The sequence below is a fragment of the Erpetoichthys calabaricus genome, chromosome 17, assembly GCF_900747795.2.
Source record: "Erpetoichthys calabaricus chromosome 17, fErpCal1.3, whole genome shotgun sequence".
NCBI classification, from domain to species: Eukaryota; Metazoa; Chordata; class Cladistia; order Polypteriformes; family Polypteridae; genus Erpetoichthys; species Erpetoichthys calabaricus.
Genome location: NC_041410.2, coordinates 59460183 through 59487626, shown reverse-complemented (window position 1 = coordinate 59487626; position 27444 = coordinate 59460183). Strand labels below are relative to the sequence as shown.

The following is a 27444-nucleotide window of genomic DNA, read 5'->3' as shown; positions in this document are numbered from 1 at the left end:
AAACCTTGGGGTCTGGTGTTCATGTGGATGTTAATTTTACATGTACCATCAACCTGAAGATTTTTTGCAGATCATGTACACCCTATCTGTGGGAACAGTATTTCCTGATGGCAGCCCCTCTTTCAATGGGATAATGCACCATGCCACACTGCAAATATTGTTCAGGAATGGTTAAGGAACTTCATAAAGAATTCAAGGTGTTGACTTGGCCTCCAGATTCACTAGATGTCAATCCAATCCAGCATGTTTGGGATGTGCTGGAAAAACAAGTCTCATCCATGGATGCCCTAATGTCTTGGTGCTAAATACTATAGGACACCTTCAGACGTCTTGTGAAGTCCATGCCTCAAAGGGTGGTGGCACAAGGGGGACCTACACAACAATTAGGCAGGTGGTTTTAATGTTGTGGCTGATCAGTGTGTATGTAGTTTTAATGTTCTTACAAAAAAGTACATAATTTTACAGTTTGAGCAAAATAAGAAACAGGTGTCAGTCACAATTAAGATATGCCAGAATCAATTAACCTCTTACATTTTCTTTCAATCCAGCAACTGCAGTGTTTGACAAAGACAAAGCATACAACGTAATTTATTTAGACTTTCAAAAAGCCTTTGGTACAGCTTGGATGGTCCACTTCCTCCTTGATCCAGATAACATGATGACTATTTCTTTCAAAAGCTGTTTGAAACGTTGACTCGTCAGACTATAAAACACGATTACACTGTGCTACTTTCCATCTTGTGTGAGATTTAGCCCAAAGAAGTTGGCAAAGTTTCTGTACAGTAACGATGAATGGCTTTGACTTTGCATAGTAAAACATTAACTTTTATCTGTGGGTGCAGTAGCAAGTGCTTTTGACTGACAAACGTTTACAGAAATATTCCCAAGCTCATGATATCCATTACAGACACGTGTCAGTATTAAGACAGGTACATCTGAGGGATCAGAGATCATATGCTCATTCTGATGTGGTTTTCACCCTTGCCCTCTATGCACCGACACTTGACTGAATTCCTTGAATCTTTTAATTATATTGTATGCCATAGAGGTTGAAATGCCCAAAATGCTACGAATTTGTCTTTGGAGGGAAATTGTTCTCAAAGTGCTAGATTATTAGCTGAAGCATCTGTTGGCAAATTTATGCGCCCTGAACCCATCCTTACACTTGAAGAACTAGAACATTTTTCGGAGGCTCCTTATGTGGTATAACACAATTGGCTGACCTGTTTAACATCACCTTATTTCAACTTGTCACATCATTGTTAATCTTTAAGTACCTCGTCCCAACATGTTTGTAATGTGTTGCACGCATCAGTTTCAGAATAAATGTGTGTCTTCAGAAAATCAATGTAGTTAATTAGGTAAAGTATAAAAATACCTTGTCGTTATACTGTTTTTGTTTGAAAACTAGTCAAAGTAAATTTACTAATCACCTATTTTTGTTTTTATTAGCATTTTTCATACAGTTCCAGCTTTTTGGGAATTGGGATTGTAGCAACATCTAGTCTTAAGTTTTTCTGAAGCCTTTTCTGTGGAGACATCCCAACTGCTGCAATGCCTAGTAAATTGCCCCTAACACCTGAAGATTAACATATGATCATCAAAGACCCCACTGGAAAGATTGCCATGCAGGCCTCCTTATCTGTTTGTATATAGGATTAAATGTAGGCATTTAAAAGCAAGTTAAATATATCCTGGATATAACTGTCCTCATGTGTCTCTTTAATTTAAAAATGTGTTGAAATATGTCTGTATAAGGCATTGCTATACAGCAAGGCAATTAAATATTCCAAAAAATGTAATCATGCTAGATAAGAGTATTAACAAAATCCTAGCATAAGATAGTGAAACAACCAATAATTGATAAAATCCCTATTATGAAATAAAAACCTGAGTCCAGCATTAATTCATCCGCTATATTGACTCATTAAATTGAATATACTGAAGTTGGAAGCTTAACAAAGGCAATTGCTTTGATGTGAAAGAAGGGGGTGGCACTTCCCATCTCAAACCTTTTCATATGCCTGGTCAGAAGTCTCAGAAATCCATTAGTAAACAAAAAATATGCCAGCACCCAGGAGATTTTCTAATTCACATTTACTGTATGCTAGACAAGGTAAAATGTCCACATGTGAAGAGTGAGAGTTATCACTGTCTATTTGTGTTTAAATGCTGATCAGTAATTAAATCCATCCATCCATCCATCCATTTTCCAACCCGCTGAATCCGAACACAGGGTCACGGGGGTCTGCTGGAGCCAATCCCAGCCAACACAGGGCACAAGGCAGGAACCAATCCTGGGCAGGGTGCCAACCCACCGCAGGACACACACAAACACACCCACACACCAAGCACACACTAGGGACAATTTAGAATCGCCATTCCAACGAACCTGCATGTCTTTGGAATGTGGGAGGAAACCGGAGCGCCCGGAGGAAACCCACGCAGACACGGGGAGAACATGCAAACTCCACGCAGGGAGGACCCGGGAATCGAACCCAGGTCCCCAGATCTCCCAACTGCGAGGCAGCAGCGCTACCCACTGAGCCACCGTGCCGCCCAGTAATTAAATCCAAACAGGAAATGTAGTTGTAAAGATTTTATTAGTTATTATTTCCTGAACTTGTCTAGTTCAATGTGCTTGTCAAACTAGTGCATTCTACCATTAATTTTTAGGCATGTCCAGTTTTAATCATAGTGTTGCATTAGTGTTTGAAAAAGTAAGTGCCACTTCATTCTAAGAATTTTCTTGTGTATGTCCCTCTGCAGTGTAACTCATCTTATGAGAGACTTCTTATCGCTGACCAGCACTGCCGTACACAAAAGTATCTACTGAGTGTAGCAAATGGAATCCCCTGCGTGTCGCACATCTGGGTGAGGGACTGTTGCCGTGCTAACCAGACCTTGAGCTTCAGGAACTACATGTTGCCAGCTGGTCTTGGATTACTGGAAAATCGCATCATTGAATGGTATAATAACAATTTTGAAGAATTTTGTGTGCAGGCTAAGCCATTGCCTCATCAGCATGTCTGTAGGTGTTTGCTTATAGCATCATATTACACTGGCATACTGCTTGTCACCTTTTAGAATTTGTTTGCTGGAAAGTAAAATGTAATAAAAAGCTAAGAAACCATGGTCTGACTACTAGATTTATAGAACCAAGTAGATAAGAAGCAGTTCACAATTATATATATATGAAAAAAACACACTGTAGAAAAATATACAGTGTTAAATAAGGTAGAGTGTGCTTTTCACAGAGGGAACTGTGAAGTCCAAAGAAAAAAATGAATTTCATGTTTTCATGCTGAATGGAGAAAACAAAGTGTCTGATATAATAGGTGTCTATCGTGATCAACACTAGACAACAGCAAATGATGTTTCACGTTACTCGTGTTGCATAATGCTCATGTCAATTCATCCAGTTGTGTGGTTTATTAAACTAAAATACAGTGCCCACCATTATGTTTGGGACAGAGGTACATTTGTGTTTGATTTACCCCTCTACTCCACAGTTTAAAATTACAAATCAATCCAGATGTGATTAAATTGCACATTGTAGATCTTAATTTAAGAATATTTTTATACGTTTTGGTCACACCATGTAGAAATGACAACACTTTTTTTTATATGGCTCACCCATTTCAGGGCACCATAATATTTGGAACAATTGGCATCACGTGTGTTTGTCATTACTGTCGTGTGTTTCTTTGCTTCATTAGTGCAGGCATAAGATACCTAGGCTTATGTCTACCTACAGACTTCCGTTGGAGTCTATAGTTGTTCTTGTTCAACGTGAGGACAAGAGGTGTTCCAATGAAAGTCAAAGTCATTATGAGGCTGAAAAATAAGAATAAAACCATTAGAGACATCCATAAAACCTTAGGATTACCTAAATCAATAGTCCAGAATATCATTAAGAAAAAGAAAACACTTGTGAGCTCTGTATTTGCAAAGAGGCTGGTAGGCCAAGGAGACCTCCACTGCTGATGACAAAAGAATCCTAATTATGGTAAAGAAAAAGTCCCAAACATCTGTCCAACAGATTAGAAGTGGTCTTCAAGAGGCAGATGTATGTGTGTAAAAGACTACTATCCACAGAAGACTTCAGTTACATCTACAGATGTGTAAAGCCACTAGTTAGCTAAGGATGGCTGAATTACTTGCAGAAACGTACTTAAATGAGCCTGCAGAATTCTGGAAAAAGGTCTTGTGGACAGATGAGACAAAGATGAATCTGTATCAGAATGATGAAAAAGGTAGTGTGGAGATGAAAAGGAACTGCCTAAGATCATAAGCCTACCACATTATCTGTTAAACATGGCGTGACGTGTTATGGCTTGGGCATGTATGGCTACCATAGGTCCTGGCAAATTTCTCTTTATTGATTATGTAACTGCTGACAGCAATGAAATTTGAGGTGTACAGAAACATTTTATCTTCTCAAGTTCCAATAAATGCCTCCAAACTCATTGGATGGCACTTCACCCTATAAAAAGATAATGATTCCAAACATACTGCCAAGGCAACACATGGGTTTTTCAAAGCTAAAAAATGGAAATTTTTTGGAATGGATAAGCCAGTTACCTGATTTAAATCCAGTTGAGCCTGCCTACCATAAGCTAAAGAGAAAATGTAAGCCACTCAGACAGCAGGAGCTGAAGATGGCTATATTAGAGGCTTGGCAGAGCATCACCAGAGAAGATACTCGGGGCCTGGTGATCTCTATAAATCACTTTAAGAGAACTTCAACCAGTCATTGCAAGCATGAGATATACAACAAAATACTAAATAAGACTGCTTTAATATACCTACATTGCTATGTTCCAAACATTAACGTGACCTGAAATAGGGGGGGACCATGTAGAAAAAGTGTCATTTCTACATGGTTTCGTTAAAATGTATGCAAATACCCTTAAATTAAGATCTACTATGTGCACTTGAATCTCATCCGGATTGTTTGATTTGTAATTTTAAACTGTGGAGCAAAGGGGTAAATGTTTTTGTCCCAAAAATTAAAGAGGACACTGTATTTTTATTTAAACATTATTTAATAAACCACTTCTGAAAAACATTCTTGTAAATGAAAGTCAAACTCATTCAGATGCACTCTAGCCTAAGAATTAAAGACCTGCCTCCCCACCTCATTCACTGGTTAGGACTCAAACCCAGTAACAGCTTGTTCATTGGGTAACTCTGCACTTCATGTGATAGCAACAGCAAGTTCGCATTGAGAGATATGAACAACTAAAAATTAAAGAAAAGCAAGTTAAATGATTATCAGGAAGAGAATGTGCCTTATACTTCCACAAGCAGAAGATCAATTCACCCTTGCCACTAAATAATTCAGAGGTACCCCAGATGTGGCTCACCAATGTGAGAAAGATGTAATGTTGGAAGGCATATCTACAATTCAAATACTTGTTTGCATCTGAGTATGCTCCATTTTCATTCACAAAATCATTTTCAGGAGGTGTTTTACCTTAAAGTTTAGTAAATATATGTGTGTTTCAGATGTTGTGAACATACAACTGGACAGCTTGATATGTTGATTATGTGACTGGAGTAACGCAAGATTTTCTAATGGACCTTTTTGGTATTGTTTGCTGTTGTCAGGCATTGACCACTTGTCTAGTATATAAGAAACATGTAATCTCAGTTTTGCATGAAAACATGAGATTCACATTTTTTCTTGATCATCACTACAAACTACATGGGGTAAGTAACAAATATAAAATTAACAAATTTTTTAATATTCTTTGAAAGACACTTAATATAAACCTGTATCTAACATATGTCTTTGCTCTTCAGGCACCCTCGTCGGAGTCCATTTGAGTCTCTACAGGTCCTTCTAATATCTGAAAAACATTTGGAGCTCTGGGCAGATCTTCTCATGATGGGAGGGGCATCTTCTGTGCGTCAACATAGTGCTACTTCCCAGAATAAAGGTGAGTAAAGGTTATGGTAACAAAGGACTAGGTGACTGTTGGTTCATCAGGAGTTAATGAATATTCTGAATCCCCTCAGAATGGTAAAACCATAGTTTTCCAGTTTAAAAAGATTGCAGTACCCTTTGAATGTTCGAAATTGATGTCATATGCTGTTTCTGTCAAAAAAAGGTAATTTCCCATTTCAACAGACTATTAAATCTGCCTAATATTTGTAGAACTGCGTTTGCATCTATGCCTTACTGGAAGTCTACAAAACCTTAAACTTTTTACTTGGTTTTAACTTTTTTTGTTCTGTTGCTTTATTTGTAGAAATTGCAGGGTTTTTTTTTTTTTTTTTGATTGCTTAAGCACAATTTTGAAAACGGGGCTCATATGTAAAAATACTACACATAATTAGCACCAGTCATATGATCTATTTCTGTTTGAATGAGTTACACACTACTGTGCTCAACCTAAAACACTTTTAGCATTTCTACTTTCCTAATGATTAAGGTGCACAAAGAAATAGAAACAGTAAATTCACTAAGCACTACACAATTCTGCAGACTGATGGAAAGATTCATTTACTGTTTTTCTCTCTGTCTACTGAAGACAATCAATACTGAACATTAGAACAAAACATATCCCAGTTTTTATACTACTACTGTATATACAGTGGTGTGAAAAACTATTTGCCCCCTTCCTGATTTCTTATTCTTTTGCATGTTTGTCACACAAAATGTTTCTGATCATCAAACACATTTAACCATTAGTCAAATATAACACAAGTAAACACAAAATGCAGTTTTTAAATGATGGTGTTTATTATTTAGGGAGAAAAAAAATCCAAACCTACATGGCCCTGTGTGAAAAAGTAATTGCCCCCTTGTTAAAAAATAACCTAACTGTGGTGTATCACACCTGAGTTCAATTTCCGTAGCCACCCCCAGGCCTGATTACTGCCACACTTGTTTCAATCAAGAAATCGCTTAAATAGGAGCTGCCTGACATAGAGAAGTAGACCAAAAGCACCTCAAAAGCTAGACATCATGCCAAGATCCAAAGAAATTCAGGAACAAATGAGAACAGAAGTAATTGAGATCTATCAGTCTGGTAAAGGTTATAAAGCCATTTCTAAAGCTTTGGGACTCCAGCGAACCACAGTGAGAGCCATTATCCACAAATGGCAAAAACATGGAACAGTGGTGAACCTTCCCAGGAGTGGCCGGCTGACCAAAATTACCCCAAGAGCGCAGAGACGACTCATCCGAGAGGTCACAAAAGACCCCAGGACAACGTCTAAAGAACTGCAGGCCTCACTTGCCTCAATTAAGGTCAGTGTTCACGACTCCACCATAAGAAAGAGACTGGGCAAAAACGGCCTGCATGGCAGATTTCCAAGACGCAAACCACTGTTAAGCAAAAAGAACATTAGGGCTCGTCTCAATTTTGCTAAGAAACATCTCAGTGATTGCCAAGACTTTTGGGAAAATACCTTGTGGACTGATGAGTCAAAAGTTGAACTTTTTGGAAGGCAAATGTCCCGTTACATCTGGCGTAAAAGGAACACAGCATTTCAGAAAAAGAACATCATACCAACAGTAAAATATGGTGGTGGTAGTGTGATGGTCTGGGGTTGTTTTGCTGCTTCAGGACCTGGAAGGCTTGCTGTGATAGATGGAACCATGAATTCTACTGTCTACCAAAAAATCCTGAAGGAGAATGTCCGGCCATCTGTTCGTCAACTCAAGCTGAAGCGATCTTGGGTGCTGCAACAGGACAATGACCCAAAACACACCAGCAAATCCACCTCTGAATGGCTGAAGAAAAACAAAATGAAGACTTTGGAGTGGCCTAGTCAAAGTCCTGACCTGAATCCAATTGAGATGCTATGGCATGACCTTAAAAAGGCGGTTCATGCTAGAAAACCCTCAAATAAAGCTGAATTACAACAATTTTGCAAAGATGAGTGGGCCAAAATCGCTCCATAGCGCTGTAAAAGACTCATTGCAAGTTATCGCAAACGCTTGATTGCAGTTATTGCTGCTAAGGGTGGCCCAACCAGTTATTAGGTTCAGGGGGCAATTACTTTTTCACACAGGGCCATGTAGGTTTGGATTTTTTTTTCTCCCTAAATAATAAAAACCACCATTTACAAACTGCATTTTGTGTTTACTTGTGTTATATTTGACTAATGGTTAAATGTGTTTGATGATCAGAAACATTTTGTGTGACAAACATGCAAAAGAATAAGAAATCAGGAAGGGGGCAAATAGTTTTTCACACCACTGTACAGTGCATCCGGAAAGTATTCACAGTGCATCACTTTTTCCACATTTTGTTATGTTACAGCCTTATTCCAAAATGGATTAAATTCATTTTTTTCCTCAGAATTCTACACACAACACCCCATAATGACAACGTGAAAGAAGTTTACTTGAGGTTTTTGCAAATTTATTAAAAATAAAAAAACTGAGAAATCACATATACATAAATATTCACAGCCTTTGCCATGAAGCTCAAAATTGAGCTCAGGTGCATCCTGTATCCCCTGATCATCCTTGAGATGTTTCTGCAGCTTAATTGGAGTCCACCTGTGGTAAATTCAGTTGATTGGACATGATATGGAACATGCAAACTCCACGTAGGGAGGACACAGACAGATGCAGGAGGCACACTTGTAAAAGCACAAGTGAATTTTGTTTTGTTTCTTTACTTGTTGGCAACGTCTTCCCCATTCCCATAAGTACACAACATAGTCTCAAGCACAAACAGCACACCTGAACACAATTATCTCTTCTTCTTTCTTTTCTCTCTTTCTCCTCCACTCCTCCTCGGCAAGCTTCGTCTCCCTTCTCCCGACTCTGGCTCCCTGAGTACTGTCTGCAGGCTTCTTTTATATGCTTGATGACCTACTTCCAGTTGTGGTGAAAAAACTGCCCATACGGGCTAAGGAGCACCTGCAGCATCCCCTGGCGGTGCCCCCAGATTCCAACAGGGCTGTATACAACTCCATCTCCCATAAAGCCCTGTGGGAGTCCGAGGCACCGCTGCAATCCATGGGGGCTGCCATCTAGCTTCGCAACAGAGGTAATGTTCTGTGAGGTGTCCCAGCCGGGAAAGGGCCCCAGCCGTCAATGACACCGCCTCTCCTTCAGCTGAGCTATGACCTTTCGTTGGCTGTCCAATCGGAACAGTGTTGTTTGTCGGCCAGTGCTACATAATCCCACCTCCACTCATAGCTAAGGGAGCCCAAAATAGGGTTTAATGTTAGCCACATGTACCATATAGAGTCTTTGTCTACCCCTTTGACTAGCTGGTAGTTCACTGGCCTATATTTCATTACAATTTTCACTGGTCCCATCCACTTAGGCGTAAGTTTAGCAGAGAACTTGGATGTAGCATCAGAGCGATAGTGTACTCTCACCCAGACCAGGGGCCTCATGCATAACGCTGTGTGTAGAATTCACACTAAAACATGGCGTAAGGACAAAAGCGGAAATGTTCGTACGCACAAAAAAATCCAGATGCATAAATCTGTGCATTTGCCAACTTCCACATTCTTCTGCTCCATAAATCCCGGTCAGCATGAAAAGTAACGCACGCGCCTGCTGCCACTCCCTAAACTCCTCCCAGAATTACGCCTCTTTCAATATGCAAAACAAGATAAATAGCCCTTAAGCTTTGCATTCTGTGAAAAGGCAATGGCAAAAGAACGGGGGAATAGAGAAATTTAAGCCAACACCAAGTGGAGGCAAGGAAAAACGTACTATTTGTTGGTTTAAACAGTGGTATAAACAACAAAAGGAAGTTGAACGAGTTACATAGAGTGTTGGAGAAACTCGAAAGCTCAAGTTCACAAAGTCGTACAGTGCCTGAAATAAAAAAGTTGTCAGATATCAACGTCGGCATGAAAAGGCGAGACTCAGCCCACCGTCTGACTGTCATATGAAAGCTTATTAGGGTACAGAGAAAAAAAAAATAGGCACACAGTGGGGAAAAAAGCACGAAATGTCAACTGTAATCTCGAAATTTCCACTTTAATCATGTAGTTATTTTGTCATTAATGCAGAACATCATAAACTTCATCTTAAAATTGTTTAATTTACTAGTTTCTCAAATCCCATCGTAACTAAAGTAGCACGTTAAATGCTTTGTTTTGTATTTGATCTCTATGTGCTCTATGTGTGCGAATCACTATGTGCTTCTTAAACAGGCTTTCTCTTCCTCTGACAGGACACAGAATCCATTACATTCGTGATATTACAGTTCTCTGAATAATTAAAATACTGAGATGTATACTTGATATCATTTTCATGATGATAGGAGTTAAAGCATGTTATTAAACATGGGAACACGGTGGCGCAGTAATTGTTCATGCCTCAAGCAAGATGTTTGCTGCGCTGTGCGCGACGTTCGATGAAATAATTTATTGCAGCAGTACTGTCTTTTCAAACGTACTTTTCTTTCTCCAAATACCCAATCGCCACACAATCAGCTCTGTAATAGACGTTAAGCCATCTGTAAGCTTAGAATGCTGATTCTTCAGAACTTTTAAGGAGCATTGAAATATCTTCATAGTACATGTTTAATTATTCTATCCATCTTTCCTTCCAGTGTCGCGCCAGCCCCAGCAAGAATACAGCATGAGGCAGGAATAATCCGTAAACGGAGTGCCAGCTCCTTCCTAGCGCTGTGACACCGTGTCCTCACATGTTTAATTATTAACAATATAGATTATTTAAATTAAGTTAAACTTTTATCTATAATGTAATAAAAAGATTTTGCTGCATTTCATCTTAATTTCATATCTCCATCAAATGTAAATACGCACTTTATAAAGTGGCTTAGGTTGTGCAATATTATGAATGTATCGCAAGTTTACAGTGAGGAGATTGTACTAATAAGTACAAACAGTTCTACAAGGAGCACTTGATGGACTAATTGAGTGCGTTTATAGTTCTTGGGATGAAACTGTTTCTAAACCGCGAGATCCGTACAGGAAAGACTTTGAAGCGTTTGTCGCATGAGAGCAGTTCAAATAGGCAGCATAGCATGGCTGAGGTAGCGTGTGCTAGATGCTGTACTGTATACTGATAATTCTCTTTCCAATCAGCTGCTATAGAGCTGTGATTCCCCACTAAGATACAGTGATATAAATACTCCCGAGTGGTGCAGTGAGAGTAATATGGAAAAAGATGATCCGCTGTGGCAACCCCTAACGGGAGCAGCTGAAAGAAAAAGAAGAAGGTGCAGTGAGAGTAACAACGCTAAAGCAGCTGTGGTATTTAGAACAGTTTGACCATTCTGTGGACTATTATATTGTTACAGGTTAATTATAATCAGATGCAATAAACTAATAAACAATATGCAGTTAATTTCAGTGTATTTATAAAGCCACGTCAGGGGATGTGGATCTAAAAAGTAAAGGGAAACCACACAGGAACAGTAGCACTGCTTTGACGCTGGGTGCCGCCAGTTTGCAAAACTGAGCGGAGAACTTGTGTACGCCAGGGTTTTCGCTAGCGTGAAAATGTGCATGGCTTTACTCCAAGTTTAGGTTTTATACATCACGATTTGAGTGTGGAAATGGGAGTACGCAACATTTTTGTGTGTACGCACCATTTATACATGAGGCCCCAGGTCTCCCGCCACAAAGTGCGCATCCTTGTGATGGGCATTATAATATGTGGCATGTCGAGATGTAGATGCCACCAACTTTTTCTGAACCATCTGCCTCAACTGTGCCGGTGTGTATATCGTGTTATATGATCTAGAATCTGGGGAGGGAGCCATGTCAATCAGTCTATCTAGCAGCCCCTTAAGTTGTCTACCTAGCGCAATCAGAGCAGGCATCTCCCCAGTAGCATCATGTACCGCCTTGTTCAAAGCAAACCACTTATCCCAGTCCCGGTGACATTCTCCGACATAGGGTACCATCATAGTCTTTAAGGTTCTGTTTACCCTCTCAGTTAAATTGCTCTGGGGGTGGTAAGCAATGATAAATTTTCTCTTGACTCCCCATGCAAGGTATAATCCTTCTCTCTTTGAACTGCCTTTCCCAAGGTTTCTTCCATTTTTCCCTACAAGGTTTTTTTTGGGAGTTTTTCCTTGTCTTCTTAGAGAGTCGAGGCTGGGGGGCTGTCAAGAGGCAGGGCCTGTTAAAGCCCATTGCGGCACTTCTTGTGTGATTTTGGGCTATACAAAAATAAATTGTATAGTATTGTATAACACCAAACTGGTGAATTGGGATCCCCAATCGGAGACAATGAACTTAGGAACTCTCCAGTGAGTAAAAATGTTGTTCTTTAAAATGGAATATATTTTGGAGGTTTTAGCATCGTTCAAGGGGAATAATCCCACCCATCTTGAGAAGTAGTCAATTATCACCATCAGGATGGTCTTCCGATTGGGAGTGAAGGGCAATGGACCCATTAGGTCTACCCCCCCCCTTCATCTCCCCTGGTTCTTTTACAATAACAGATTGAAGATATCCCGAAGGTTGACCAGATGGGTTTGTGTACTTCCGACAAGTTTTACATTGCTTAATGTGGCTTCAAACATCTTTACAGATGGAGGGCCACCAAGCCACCTCCAAGGTCTTCAACAGAGTTTTCATCCTCCAAAGGGACTGTCGTGATAGTACTAGATGAATTTGGAGACAAACTCTTCAGGAACCACCAGCTGAAATTTGACACCCTGTAGCTCCTCGAAATGGATGCGACTGAACCTGGGATCGCCAAAGTTCTCTCAAAACCCCTGGAATACCAGACTGGTGGTTTGTGCTCGAGCAAATTCTTGCACACTCAGAGGAAGGTTTGACCATAAGCTCTGAGCCACAACCACACAAGCCATTCCTGAAAGTTCAGTGCCCCGCAGTTATGTGTCGGGAACAATATTACCACAGCCCTTCCAATAAAGGACCTTGAATGAAAACCCCTGGAGTCACAACACCCATCAGGTCAGGCGGGAAGATGTTTTCGGGTGAATAAACACCCAGGTGAGTGCATTATGGTCTGTGACCACTTCGAATTACACCCCTTCCAGGTACTGTAATGCCTCCACTTTTCGACCACCCATACTACCGCCAGATATTCCTTCTCAGATGTAGAAGGAGAGGCCTGAGAGGCATACGCGATTACATATTCTTCCCCAACTTTCCTTTGGGTGAGTACCGCACCAAGGCCTGCATTGCTGGCATCCGTCTACATTTGGAAAGTGAGTTGGGGATCTGGTTGGGCCAATATAGGAGGAGACAGATGGCTTTTAGCTGTTCAACTGCATCTTCACAATCAGATGATCATTTCCATTGAGTGTCCTTCTTCCTCAGCCTGTTCAGTAATGCAGCTATGTCGGCCAATAGGGGAATGAATTTATGGGGGAATTAATTTATTTATTCTGTAAGTCCCAAGAACCTCTGAAGGCTTTTAAGGTCGGTGGGTGTAGGATAGGCTCTAATAGCTCTGCCTTTCTCTGGATCAACTTCGACCCCTTTAGCTGAAACCACATGCCCAAGGAAGGAAATATGGGACTGCCTGAAGTGGCACTTTTTACATAAAGGGTTAGATGATCATCCTGAATCCTTCTAAAGACATCATTCAGGTCCTTGAGATGTTGTTCAATTGATGGGGAGAAGGCAATATCATCTATATAAACGAAACACATCTTCCCTAGTAGCCTTCTTCTGAGGGGAAACCCTGTAGGCACGTCAGCTGATGGGAACCTCGTCAATGGTATAAATGTCATGAGTGACTAATTTGGTTACACCTGACCGCACTATCCACACTTCTGGCCACCTTCGCAACAGAGGTCTCACCTCAGGAGGCTTGTTTCCAAATGCTGGTCAAAACAGAGACATCAGATGTTAAAACTTCTGTGGAGTAGAAGCCTAGGTGGGCTTGGATAGATAGAATAGAATAGGGATAGAAAGTTGTACATTACACCCCCAACCAGAGAATACTTGCATGGGTGCAAATGTATATTAATTTTAATGGTGGTAACTGAATACAGCCCAAGGAGCAGAGGCATTGTCAGGTGTTGATCGTCTAAGATGTAAGAGTCCGTCTTCCAGGTTGTGGAGTGCAGCTTATATGCAATAGGGACCCTGTCTAAAGCGAGATGCTTGGTTCCATCTGCCAAGACAAACTTGACAGATGAAGAAATTAAATCATCTCCTGTACGAACCATCCTTTGCCACAAACTCTTCATCAGTGTATAATGGCTCCCAGTGAACTTGATGTTTTTAAGGATTCGGGCCAACATCGACAGAGAGTCCTGTTGGATGTTATTGAAAACTGTGTCATTATTTCTGCGTTATTGACCAAACCATGTTTGTGATTGCTCTCTTGTTCTTTTTGAATATGGTGTCCTTTCCTCCTTGGCGTTCTCGACTCTTAGTTCTATGTAAACCAAACAAAATAAATGTAGGCTACTGTAAAATATCACTGGAATGGGTACCAAAATGTGCAGATCAAGTGCATACAATACGCTACTGATTTACTGTTGACAGAAGACATGTTTTTAACTTGTGTTCTTGACGAAATATCCATATTACTGATGCCACTGTGTATCTACTGAGACTGTCAGTTCAGCCTCCTCCAGTGTTAGTCCATAGGTTTATCACATGGCCTACTAATGTAGCACGAATTTCATTTGATAATTTTGGTCCTCTTCTTCTTTGCGCATGTCCTACACATTTTCCGGGTCGTTCTCGGTCTCCTTCTCCTCCACAAACTGTCCCTCTCATCACCACTCTCTCTCTTCCTCTGATGCCTTCCATTTTTGCAAAAGACAAGTTAACTCACCTGTTGCCTTTTTGTAGAGCTGACTGATGTGTCTACATTGAGCCCCTACTTGTCTGCACACCTAGTGGTTGTATTTAACCAATTGGAAATGGCAAGGAAGTGACATCGTGATCTATTTCTGTGTCTAATGTATACTGTACAAGTAAATGTTTAGTGTTTTGCAAATCACTTTTTGTAGTGTTTTGTAAAAGTAGTAGGCTGACAGTGTGCTTATAGTTATGCAAATCATGGCTAATGCTAACAGATCTGGGGGAAAGCCAGAAAATGTGATTAATGAGGTATCCCTTTTGAGTGACACTATACAATATCGACTAACAACCAGAGAATACTTTGTGCTTCAGCTGGATAGGTTTACTGATAGCAGGTGATATTCATTTTCTGGCATATGTCAGGTATGAGTATTTAGGAAACATACATGATGAGTTTCTTTTTTGCCAACAGGTGTCAACCAACACAACCATTAAAGCCATTTTTAGATAAACAATTTAATTGTAAGTAATAATGCTAAGTGGGCATGATGTGTTAGTAATAGTGCTCATGGCATTTCATTGATACCTATTAATATTAAATGCTTGATATCACTATTAGAAAAGTTGCACTTTTGGCAGTAGCAACAAAGTGAGATTTCTTTGAACAGAGGAAGTGATATCTGCTGAAATGTATCAAGGAATGTTGGCTTGTGTTGGTAAGTAAGCTTTTTGGGTACCTGTTCTGCACAAACTTTACAGTACCCCAAGTCATCATGCACTATATATGTGCAGATCCATAGCTGATATCCAAATGTGCAGCAACAGCAGACAACATGATATGTTGGTCATCTCTGATGAAGGCGTTCACCATGTCCATGTGGGCTTGTGTTTGCAATGTTGATGGTTGACCAGAACAAGCCTTGTCAGTTACACTTGTTGTTCTAAGTTTAAACCTTTCTACCCATTCATAAACCTTTCATTGAATCATGCTGTTTTTATTTCTGTACTGAGCCAACATCCTTATGTCAATTTCAGAAGGCTTCACTCCTTCTACACTCAAAGAAATCTTACTGCAGTGCATTGTTCAACAATGGTGTAATCCTGCAGCAGAGTGTCTATGTTCACGTGAACTTGGCTTCAACTAGACTAATGTTAGAGTAATGTGCTGTATGTTCAAACTACCCATAAGCCATCCCCAACACGTTTTATTGTATCAGCATGTGTCCATTGCGGTTACTACATAATTTTCAGATTACCTTTACTTTTTTATTTGCTCTTGTACTATACATGTCAATTCTGGAATTAGTAACATAGTTCTAAGAATTTAGTACCACTTTCCATTGTGGGCTTGTATTTTCAACAGTAGTTAGAATGGAAACAAAGAAGAAAAATTGGCAGAATGTAGAGTCTGACTTGAGATAAGTTGCTCAGCAACTCTGATTGCTCAAGAAAAACAGCTTCATTCTTTACATTAGTCTTTAATAAAAAATGTAATTAGAACATTAGAACACTCTAGACGAGAACAGGCCATTCAGCCCAACAAAGCTCGCCTGTACTATCCACTTATTTCTTCCAAGAAAACATCAAGTCGAGTTTTGAAAGACCCTAACGTCTTACTGTCTACCATAGTACTTGGTAGCTTATTCCAAGTTTCTATCGTTCTTTGTGTAAAGAAAAACTTCCTAATGTTTTTTGCGAAATTTACCCTTAACATGTTTCCAACTGTGTCCCCGTGTTCTTGATGAACTCATTTTAAAATAACAGTCTCGATCCACTGCACTAATTCCCTTCATAATTTTAAACACTTCAATCATGTCACCTCTTAATCTTCTTTTGCTTAAACTGTAAAGGCTCAGCTCTTTTAATCTTTCCTCATAATTCAACCCCTGTAGCCCTCGAATCAGCCTAGTCACTCTTCTCTGGACCTTTTCTAGCGCTATGTCCTTTTTGTAGCCTGGAGACCAAACCTGCACACAGTACTCAAGATGAGGCCTCACCAGTGCATTATAAAGGTTGAGCATAACCTCCTTGGACTTGTACTCCACACATCGTGCTATATATCCTAACATTCTGTTAGCCTTCTTAATGGCTTCTGAACACTGTCAGGAAGTCGATAGCTTAGAGTCCACTATGACTTCTAAATCCTTCTCATAAGGTGTACGCTCGATTTTCCGACCGCCCATTGTGTATTCAAACCTAACATTTTTACTTCCAATGTGTAATACTTTACATTTACTGACATTAAATTTCATCTGCCACAAATCTGTCCAAGCCTGTATGCTACCCAAGTCCTTCTGTAATGATATAACGGATTCCAAATTATCTGCTAATCCACCTATCTTGGTATCATCTGCAAACTTAACCCGCTTGTTACTTATATTCCTATCTAAATCATTTATATATATTAAAAATAGCAGCGGCCCTAGCACTGACCCCTGTGGAACACCACTCTTAACATCGGCCAGTTCTGATGAGGTTCCTCGCACCATCACCCTCTGCTTCCTTTGTCTGAGCCAATTCTGCACCCATGTACAAACATCACCCTGAACTCCCACCTCTTTTAATTTGATGCCCAACCTCTCATGTGGCACCTTATCAAATGCTTTCTGAAAGTCTAGATAAATAATATCATAAGCTCCACTTTGATCGTATCCTTTTGTTGCCTCCTCATAGAATTCCAGCATGTTAGTAAAACACGACCTCCCTCTTCTGAACCCATGCTGACTGCTTAGAATAACTGCTGTCCTTGCCAGGTGTTGCTCGATCTTATACTTAATAATTCCTTCCATTAATTTTTCTGTGATGCATGTTAAGCTTACTGGCCTATAGTTGCTTGGATCTGCCCTGTAACCTGCACAAGGAGGAACCCAGCATAAGGTCTGACAATGACTTTGAGGATTTTCTCGGTACCTAACAGTAGTTAAGAGTCCTGTTGCCTATCATGTAGAGGTCTGTACAGCCCTCCCCAGATTGTCACTGACCCACCGCCAAACTGGTCAAGCTGGATAATGTTGCAGGCTGCATAATGTTCACCACAGCATCTCCAGTGTTTCATGTCTGTGACGTGTCCTCGGTGTGAACCTGCTCTCATCTGTGAGGACAACAGCCCATCTGTCGTGGAGCTTCCAGCTGTGATATTCTCTGGCAAATGCCAATTGAGCTGTACAGTGATGGGCTGTGAGCACAGGTCACACTACAGGAGGTTGGGCCCTCATGTAGTCAGTTTCTGACAATCTGGTCAGAAATATGGACAGCAGTAGGTCATTTTGTAGGGTTCTGGCAGTGCCCCTCCTGTTCCTCCTTGCACAAAGGAGCAGATACCAGTCCTGCTGCTGGGTTGATTCCCTTCTATGGCCCTGTCCAGCTCTCCTCATGTAATGACTCATCTCCTGGTATCTTCACCATGCTCCTTGCATCGGTGCATATGGATGTGCCATCCTAGAGGAGCTGGACTACCTAGGCAATCTGTATCAGCTGAAGGTACTGCCAAAGGCTACCAGTATTGACAACTACTCTAGCAAAACACAAAACTAGAGAAGAAACAGGAAGGATAAGGAAAGAGCAATTGTCTGTGGTCACCACCTGCAAAACCATCCCCTTTTTGGGGGTTGTCTTGCTGTTGTGTCTTTCATTTACACAGAAGCAGGTAAAGTTGATTCACAATCGCTTCTACTTCCTAACTGGACAGAATAATTTCACTGCAGCTTAACTGACATGGTGTTAGACTGTGATGAATAAGTAAGTGTTCCCTTAATTTTTGAGCAGAGTTTAAAAATCAATGTAATTGATCACACAAATATTAGCATTCAAACCCTTTAATGAGACACACCTAAACCATCACTAGTGCAGCTGACTGGTTTTAGAAGTCACAAAATTAGTTCAGTGGATTCAGGGGTTTTAATTAATTGTATAAATCAGTGTAAATGCAGCTGATCTGGAAGGTCTAAGTTGTGGTGAGTCAGTATTTCAGTATTGGGGCCAAATTTATACAATGAAGACAAAATAAATCTCCAAGGAACTCCATGAAAAGGTGATTGAGAAGCACAAGATAGGGGATGGAGACAAGAAAATATCTAAGTCACTGCATACCCAGTTAAATTGATCATTATGAAATGGACAGCGTGTTACAGCTGTAAATCTTCCTAAAATAGGCTTTCCACAAAACTGAGTGAATGTATACAAAGATGATGACTAGAGGGCAGGCGTTCATCAAGAGACCCATCAGAACGATGGCGTTAAAAGCTACAATGAACGAGAATGGCAAGACTGTGCAGAAAACAGCTGTACCCAGCTGCTTCACAAGTTGTAGTCATAAAGGACAGCAGCAAAGAGAAGACCATAGATTTAAAAAAAAAAAAAAAAATACAACACCTTGGGTACAATTTGTGCACCCTGGAGACTGAAGTCAAAAACTGGCTAACAAAACTCAGGTTTGGAAAATGCCAAACACTACATGTTCTCATAAACAAACCATCCCCACTGTGAAGCAAAGTGGTTGTCCTCTTCTTGCTGTGGGGATACGAATGCCTATGAGGGTGAAATGAATGCAGCAAAATTCTGGGAAATCTGGAGGAAAATTTGAAGTCTGCAACAAACCTGCACCTTGGGAATTTTTTCCCCCCAGAGAGGCAAAGATCCAAAACTACATAGGCATTGCCTAAAAATAACAATGTCCTAAAGTGGCCGAGTCAGAATTCAGATCTCAATCTAATTTAGAATTTATGGCTGGACTGGAAAAAAAGCTGTTCACTCTCGATTCCCATGCCACCTAACAGAGTTTGAGCAGTTTGAAAAAGAATTCAAAAAGGGTGAGAAAAAGTGCAGTGTCCAGATGTGCAAAGCTGATGGAGACCTTCCACAAAGGTACGTCTACTAAATACTGACTTGAAGGGGATGAATATGTGTGCATTTGATTTTTTAGCATTTTTTTAAATATATTTTATTAATTTTATTGTAATCATTCTGTACAAATAGATCAATTTTTACAAAAAATAGGATTGAAAACAAATCAAACCCCACCCCTGAGAAGGACAGCATGGCCAAAGGAGTAATACTTGAAGCTTGTAAACATACCTAAATTGTTGAGTTTAATAGGACAATAAAGATAAATGGAGAAGGAAAAGAAATGCAGAAATAATTTTTTCTTCTTATTCTAAAATATTATTGATTAGATCCTGCCAGGTTTTGAAAATGTTCTGTACAGATCCTCTAACTGAGAATTAGATTTTTTCCAATTTCAAATAATATTAAACATCGGTTTCCCACTGCCTTATCAGAGGAGAGTTAGGATTCTTCCAGTTTAACAAAATCAGTCTGCGTGCCAAAAGTGTAGTGAATGCAATCACCGTTTGCTTGTCCTTCCACATTTCAAATCCATCTGGAAGAACACCGAACACAGCTGTTAATGGGTTAGGAGGGATTGTGACCCCAAGGCTGTCTGAGAGGCACTTAAAAATTTTGGTCCAAAATGATGTTAGTTTGGTGCAGACCCAGTGAGGCAGGAGCTTGGTTGCAGCGTTCGCAGGTTGGATCTTTCCCTCTGAATATTTTGGACAGTTTTAAATGAGACAGATGAGTTCAATATATAATTTTGAGTTGAATAATTTTCTATGCTTTGCATTTTAGCATTTTAAACAGTATCTGTAATTTATGTAGATGACATTGCAGAAATCTGTTTTCACTTTGACGTTAGTCTTTTTCTGTTGATCAGTTTCAAATAAGTCAAATGAAATTCACTGTGAGAATTGTATAACAAACTGTGAAAAATTTCAAGGGAGTGAATAATTTTTTATAAGCAGAGAAAGGAAACAATTCTAATAATAAAGAAAATGGTGTGGAAAAAAAATACTTTCTCTGTTTGCCTTCCTATCAATCTAAGATGCTTTTTACTTGAATATTTCGCATTTTTGCCATACTCAAACCAAAAGGGAAAAAATCTGGCTTGCAGTCATTGACAATTTCCTTAATTAATTAATAACCAAACAAGGACAAAATGTTTTCACATCAAATGTAAACATTTGAAAATATTCTTAATAAAATTGGCTTGGACTTGCAGTTTTTCTTAAATAAAAGTTTCTTTTGCTCATATGGTATAAAATAAGCAAACACTTTTATGAATAAAAATAACAGAAGTGTAAGTTAATGGGAGCACAGCAAATCTTGGTGTGCATAGCTCCATATACAGCATTTATTACTTATATTCTAATAATTGGCACTCCTGACATTTTACCCAAACAGAGTACAATTGTGTTCCATAGCCAAAATTGTTAGTTGTTTCTGGTTACTTCCTGTTGTGTTTCAGCACACAACTACAGGAAAATGTTTTAATAATTTGTGTTTCCAGGCAACCACTTCCATTCAGACGTAAAGTGGTGCAGTTCTTCAGTTTCTTGCAGGACACCAGTGTAGATTTACATTGTTCAAACTGCTGATTATCATTTAATCACAACAGCAGTTAACTACTCATTAACTTTTTATTAAAAAAATAAAAAAAGACTAAGCCAAAAATTAAAAGGCAAAATAAAATAATATGCACAACAGTTGCTTCAAGTTTTTTTATTTTGGTAAACCGTTAACTAACATTTTCAGTAAAAATTACAGAAAAGTAAATGACTTTGTAAAATTTTATATAGTGGATATGAGTAATGTTGCAGTGTCTCCTGTGCTTTGCCCATTTTTAAAGAAGCAAGCTTGCTGTTTAATTGTCACATTCTTTGTATATTTATACAGTATGGTGATCTGTCTGTAACTTGTTTTGCACTGAAAATAAAATGTGCATTACGATGATGTTTAATTTTCAGTTTATTTGTGCAGCAGGTTGCAGAGTGAACAATGATGAATACCATTATCTCTGTTTACTTTTTATATACTTGTGCCTTTGTGAGTGTGTATATATTATATTATAATATATATATATATATATATATATATATATATATATATATATATATATATATATAGTGCAGTACAAAACACAAATAACCAATAGACTGATGCCAGGTTGACTTCTGTTTCTCTTGACTCCTAGATATTGCAGTCGGTGTTTATAACCTGCTTGTGACAGACACGTCTTGCTCAGATTCTGTTCTGAAGTGCGCAGCAGCCCTGGATATTCCAGTTGTTTCTCCAGAGTGGGTAATCCAGAGCATAATTGTTGGTGAGCGGCAGGATTATGATGCACACCCCAAATACAAACATAACTACTCTCCAATGTAACAGATTTCAGGCTCCCAGGATGTTTCTTTTTTGTCTTTTAAATTTATTTTAGTCTTTTGAAAGGTCAGTGATTGTAATTGTTCTTATGCATGCATTTTTTGTACATAATTTTATCTGTTGCCATTTTTATGAAAACATTAAACTGTGATGGTTTCATTCTCTTCTTGCCTTTATTTGTACATGACTGAACATTTTATTTTTAAGATCTGTATTTTCTACAGTACTTTCACAGAAATCCTATCCACTGCCAGCAACTTCTTGCAAAGTCCCATCTTCCAAATATTTACCCAGATATTCAAGACAAATTTCATGCTGTTGGAATTCTTCATCCTTTCAATATAAACTTTCAGTGTTTGTTACAGTCTATATATTGTATTGAATATAAGCATTATTGTTATAAATATTTGTTGAACATAAAAAGGCATACTTGGGTGAACAGCAAAGAAACTGTCACTTTTTTCACACAGAAGAAGCTGATGTGAGTAACGAGTCTTTTAGATTTTATTAAGTTGAGTCTCCACTCTCTTCCATCCACAGTTGTAAGAACCATCATCCCCTTCTATTTGGATATCACAGGCCAAAGCTGGAAAAAAAACAAATTGAACACAAAGTCCTTATATTGTTTTTTTACTAATTACTGGGCAAACTATAGCAAAAAGTAAATGGTCAATCACTACTGTTAATTAAAAATCTGCAATTTCTATAGTCACTCTTATTTTGTAGTACACGTATAATGCATTAACTAATATGGCTGCAAAGCTGAATACAAGTTTTAAAATGAAAGTCTGTAGATATACAAGCTGGTCTACTGAAAGCAAACAGGCATGAAGCACCGTATCGCCAAGGTTTTACTTCCATTTAGCTTTGCAGTGCACAGAAAAAGACATTTGTTTTGCTAGATTAACAAAATTCACACCTAAAGTTCTGTTAGCCAGACATGCATAGTAATTCTACACATTCCATACATACAACCTAGTCCATTTAAAGTCTCTTAAATTTTGAAAGTGCTCCATTTGATACCAGAACTTTTTGTTACTTAAGATGTCATTTGCTGAATAAACCAGTCTTAAGTGGGTCTCCAAATGCCTTTAAAAGCATTAGCAGGTTGGGTTAAGTTGTATGATTTATGTTAATAAGAATCCATTCTAGGGTATCATTATTAACCAGCACTTCAAGATATATGGGTTCAGTAGGAGGGATTGTTTATATATATTACACCATTCTTCCACTTGTGGTCTTTATGCAGGCAAGGAGATGGCAGATGTAAGCTAGTCTTCCCAGAAGTTGACAAGTTCCGATACTCAAATGCCTCAACATTTATGTCACTGATTGTCTTTCTGTTTCAAACAAAGTCAGCAGTCGCACCGTGCAGGTGTTTTTGCTGGCTGGGTTATTTATCTTAGTTGTGAATTGGAGACAGCACTGGTAAACAATTTACCATCTATTAAATTGTCAGGATTAATAAAGGGATTCTTGTCCTAGATTCATATTTTAGAATGGGACAGAGCTTTGGGACTAGAGGACAGGGATGATTTAAGGTAATGAATACAGTAATACTTGCCCTTTGAGCTAAACAAAAATGGTACAGATTTAGTTGAATAACTCAAAGGATTATTTTCTACCTGTCATTGAAGAAACAAAGAGAGGGTAATAAATTCACTGAACAAACCTCCTCTTCTCAAGAGTATCCTTTGTAATGGTTTACAAGTGGGGGGTTTGGGGGGGTGGGGGGAGTGTTTTTCCCCCATCAACTGAGAGGTGTGAATACCAGCATCACTTGTGATTCCTGGAAGCTCTGACTCAACAGTGGGACTCTGGAAAGAGGAAAGAAGACAACCCCATGTTTCTTACTCTCACCTAGCAGACAGCAAGATGGTTTTTCTTCAATTACCAAACCCTCTTTGAAGGGAGCCATTAGCATGGGCGTATCATTACTTGCTTTGAGTTTCAGTTTAGTACAGAAAGTAAAGCTGTGAAGTTTTGTCTTTTCCATACTACTTATACTATAGATTGCTGTGGGGAAATCATCTGTTACTTTGTGCTGTCTCCTCATCTTCATTAACCCTTTCCACAATCATTTGTAAGGGTTTTGGACACATAGGATGGGACTGCACTTGGAAAATATTTTATTGGTTCTAGTACATTCATTGAGCTGCTTTAAACTTTGAAGGAGAACATGAAGTAGTAAAACTTAAGGTGGACAAATGAAGCAATATATTTGTGAAGCTGATCCATCCGCACAGGATGTGGGCCATTCAGCCAGCTTTGTGCTTACTGTTCATTACCTTACAGTCTTCTAGTCATTTTCAACTACCAATCGGTATTTCCCGCGAAAGAAAGAAAACAACACTTCAAAGCTACTGCTAATGTTTTTGTGGCTAAGACACTTGTAGAAATGGGCTTATCTGACTGTGTCCAAAAAGATTTTCAGTACAATGATCCCTCGCTATATCGCGCTTCGACTTTCGCGGCTTCACTCCATCGCGGATTTTAAATGTAAGCATATTTAAATATATATCATGGATTTTTTGCTGGTTCTCAGATTTCTGCGGACAATGGGTCTTTTAATTTCTGGTATATGCTTCATCAGTTGGTTTGCCCAGTTGATTTCATACAAGGGACGCTATTGGCAGATGGCTGAGAAGCTACCCAACCAGAGTGCGTATTACGTATTAAATAAAAACTCAATGATATACGATATGCCTCCCACACGGTGCTTTGCATACGCAAAGCCCGAACAGCACGTATTGATTTTTGATTGTTTTTCTCTGTCTCTCTCACTCTCTCTGACATTCTCTGCTCCTGACGGAGGGGGTGTGAGCAGAGGGGCTGTTTGCACACTGGCCTAGAGGATACGGACGCTCCTCTAAAAAATGCTGAAAGACTACCTTCACATTGCTCCCTTCCTTGCAGCTGCTTTGTCCAGCGGTGCTTCGCATACTTAAAAGCCAAACAGCCCTATTGATTTCTGATTGTTTGCTTTTCTCTCTCTCTCTCTGACGTTCTCTGCTCCTGACGCTCACTCCTTTGAAGAGGAAGATATGTTTGCATTCTTTTAACTGTGAGATGGAACTGTTATCTCTGTCTTGTCATGGAGTGCAGTTTAAACTTTTGACTAAAGGGTGTTATTTCATGTCTAGATGGCTCTAATGTTAAAAAACGTATTCAGAAGGCAGTAAACAGGTTTTCTATGCTCTAACTGCGAAAATATTCGATTTATAAATAAAGAATCCTACTTCGCGGAAATTCATTTATCGCATTAGTGTCTGGAACGGATTAACCGTGATTAACGAGGGTTTACTGTATTAATCTTCCATATATATTGCCTCTGTTTCATCTTGATATCATGTTACATCTGAAATGGTCGATGAAGCAGACTTTTAACTCAGCATTAGTTAATTCTTCCAATACCTCCAGTAATAAGGAGAGCTTTAAAATTCCCTGCATTAAAATACATATATACTGTATGTATCACATGTTAATGTTGCACAAACATAAATGGTGCTATAAAGTCTTTTTTTTCTTCTTCTTGATATATATGTTGTTCAACCTAACATTTTTCATCTTTTCCTTACTGACAATACTGGTCCAGAGATCAACTTTCCTTCTCCCTCTGCTGTTAAAGTTCCACAGAAAGTTAGGCTGATCAATCACCTGCATGCTGGTTGATATTCACACTGAAATTTTACTTTGGTATTGTCTAAGAAAGGGTATATTTAGCCATCTAAATTATCCATCTCCCTTTCCCAGGTAGTCGGGTAAATTCGAGGTAGCTTTTCCTCCTTGACGGCTATCAATTATTGGTGCTCACACACTTACCATGGTGGTGCACTGGCTCCCTATTCGATACAGCTTAAGAATTCATGGAGTTGATAATTTATTCTTCACAAGTAAGGCAACAAAGTTGACATTTTTGGTCCATTGTTACCCTACAAAAGGAGGTACTTTTTGTGCTTTATTCACTGATTTGACTAGGGTGATGCTTACCGTGGGCTTAGTGTGCAAATTACAATATTTATTTATTTAGTGGTAGTGACCCCACTAAACTGTATGAGCTGGGTGATGCAGTCTGTGAAGAGCCTCTTACCAAAAAAGGATTTTGTAGAACACTCCATCAGTAAAATATACTCTTTAAATTGTGCTTTTAAAATTCACAACCAGGAGCATCTTGAAGCTGTCACATCCATGGAAGATTACGATGATGAAATTTCAGACACCTCTATTACAAACCAGCACATGTAATATTTTTTTCTCCTCCACCTCTAATGATGAGGGTTTCATTATTGGCATCTAACATGGAGAATACAACCAAGGATTCTTTATAGACCTTTCTGTTCACCATACATCACCCCGATAGTCTCTAGTACCCAACGGCCAAATTTCAGATTATGTTTGCAAGATGGCAGTCTTCAAAAAATCTATTTCAAAAATGATACTCTGCCTAAACTGCATGCAAAGCAAAACTTTTTCAGCTCAAGTGACGCGATGGTACTTGCTCACCTACCTCCCAAGCGTGCCTCCCGCCTGAGTATAGTATTTGTTGTAGTCCAGGCGCAAAAGCAGCTGCGCCAGATCAGAGTTGATCTGATGGTTCCGGACACTGGACAAGATCTTAAACAATAGCGAGGACTGTCTGCTGAAGCCCTAAGGAAATGAATGTTAAACTAAATGTTAAGAATCATGTGTGAAGTTACAGAATTAAAAAAACTGAGGGTATTGGAGATTTCCTATTAATGTAATCCTATACTGGATATAATCTGTTAAAGAAAATGTAACACCATTATTTTAAAATATAAAAATTAGAATTACATTTACTATTATATTTAGCTTGCTCTTCCTATCACCACTATAAAAACCATGCATTAAGTGCAGTGCAAGTGCTTAAAGGTGTACCTTTACTAAGATGTCCAGCTGAGCAGCTCCTCTTTCATCCAGAGGACCCAGGTTCTGACTAACCAGTGAGCAGAAGTTATGGCACAGATCTAGGATCTCATTCAAGCAGTGAAACACCTGAAACATTCACAGATACAGTAACTGTTCTTATCCTTTATTTAATCATTTCAAAATTACTTACAATCATGATTTCCTGTGTCAATCAACCTTAAGGTTAATACAAAATGTAAATTAAAGAATGTGTTTTTACAACAGTGCTCATATTCACCAAGCTTCTCAGAATTACTCCTAAGGATTTCATTAAAAGTCTGACTAGGATAAGAATGTTTTTCTACCTCAGAGTAGGACATGAGAAGCAGTTATGAAGCATCCTACTTTTACTGACATTTTGTGGTTTTCCTGGAAATCGTGATGATGCCATGTAGTTTTCTGATAGTAATGCTACGGATTCACCATAAAGAAAAAAATAATTACAAAAGAAAACATAAGGTAGGATACTGTGCCGAGCAGTACATAATTGCTGGACTTTGCAACAGCATCATAAGCACTGCTATAACGAGCACACCAAGATGCAGTGAACAAGAGTAAAACCGTATAATCAGCATGTTCCTTTAACAGTCCACAGCTACACTTTTA

At 39.0% G+C, this 27444-nt stretch overlaps 2 protein-coding genes across 10 annotated transcripts in view; one reads left to right on the top strand and one right to left on the bottom strand.

Moving 5' to 3' along the window:
- The window catches only part of tp53bp1 (tumor protein p53 binding protein, 1), a 476929-nt gene extending 454853 nt beyond the window's left edge, over positions 1 to 22076 (top strand). For all 9 annotated transcript variants that reach the window (XM_051920203.1, XM_051920206.1, XM_051920208.1 and 6 more), the window contains 3 exons: positions 2770 to 2969; positions 5809 to 5945; positions 21728 to 22076. In XM_051920203.1, coding sequence (XP_051776163.1) covers positions 2770 to 2969; positions 5809 to 5945; positions 21728 to 21915 — 525 coding nt within the window. In that variant the 3' untranslated portion in view covers positions 21916 to 22076. The remainder of the gene's footprint in view (positions 1 to 2769; positions 2970 to 5808; positions 5946 to 21727) is intronic.
- A 96-nt stretch (positions 22077 to 22172) lies between these two features.
- tubgcp4 (tubulin, gamma complex associated protein 4) overlaps positions 22173 to 27444 on the bottom strand; it is a 106740-nt gene continuing 101468 nt past the window's right edge. The window contains exons 16-18 of the mRNA XM_051920218.1: positions 26809 to 26925; positions 26420 to 26559; positions 22173 to 22498 (exon numbers count right to left, since the gene is read on the bottom strand). Coding sequence (XP_051776178.1) covers positions 22486 to 22498; positions 26420 to 26559; positions 26809 to 26925 — 270 coding nt within the window. The 3' untranslated portion in view covers positions 22173 to 22485. The remainder of the gene's footprint in view (positions 22499 to 26419; positions 26560 to 26808; positions 26926 to 27444) is intronic.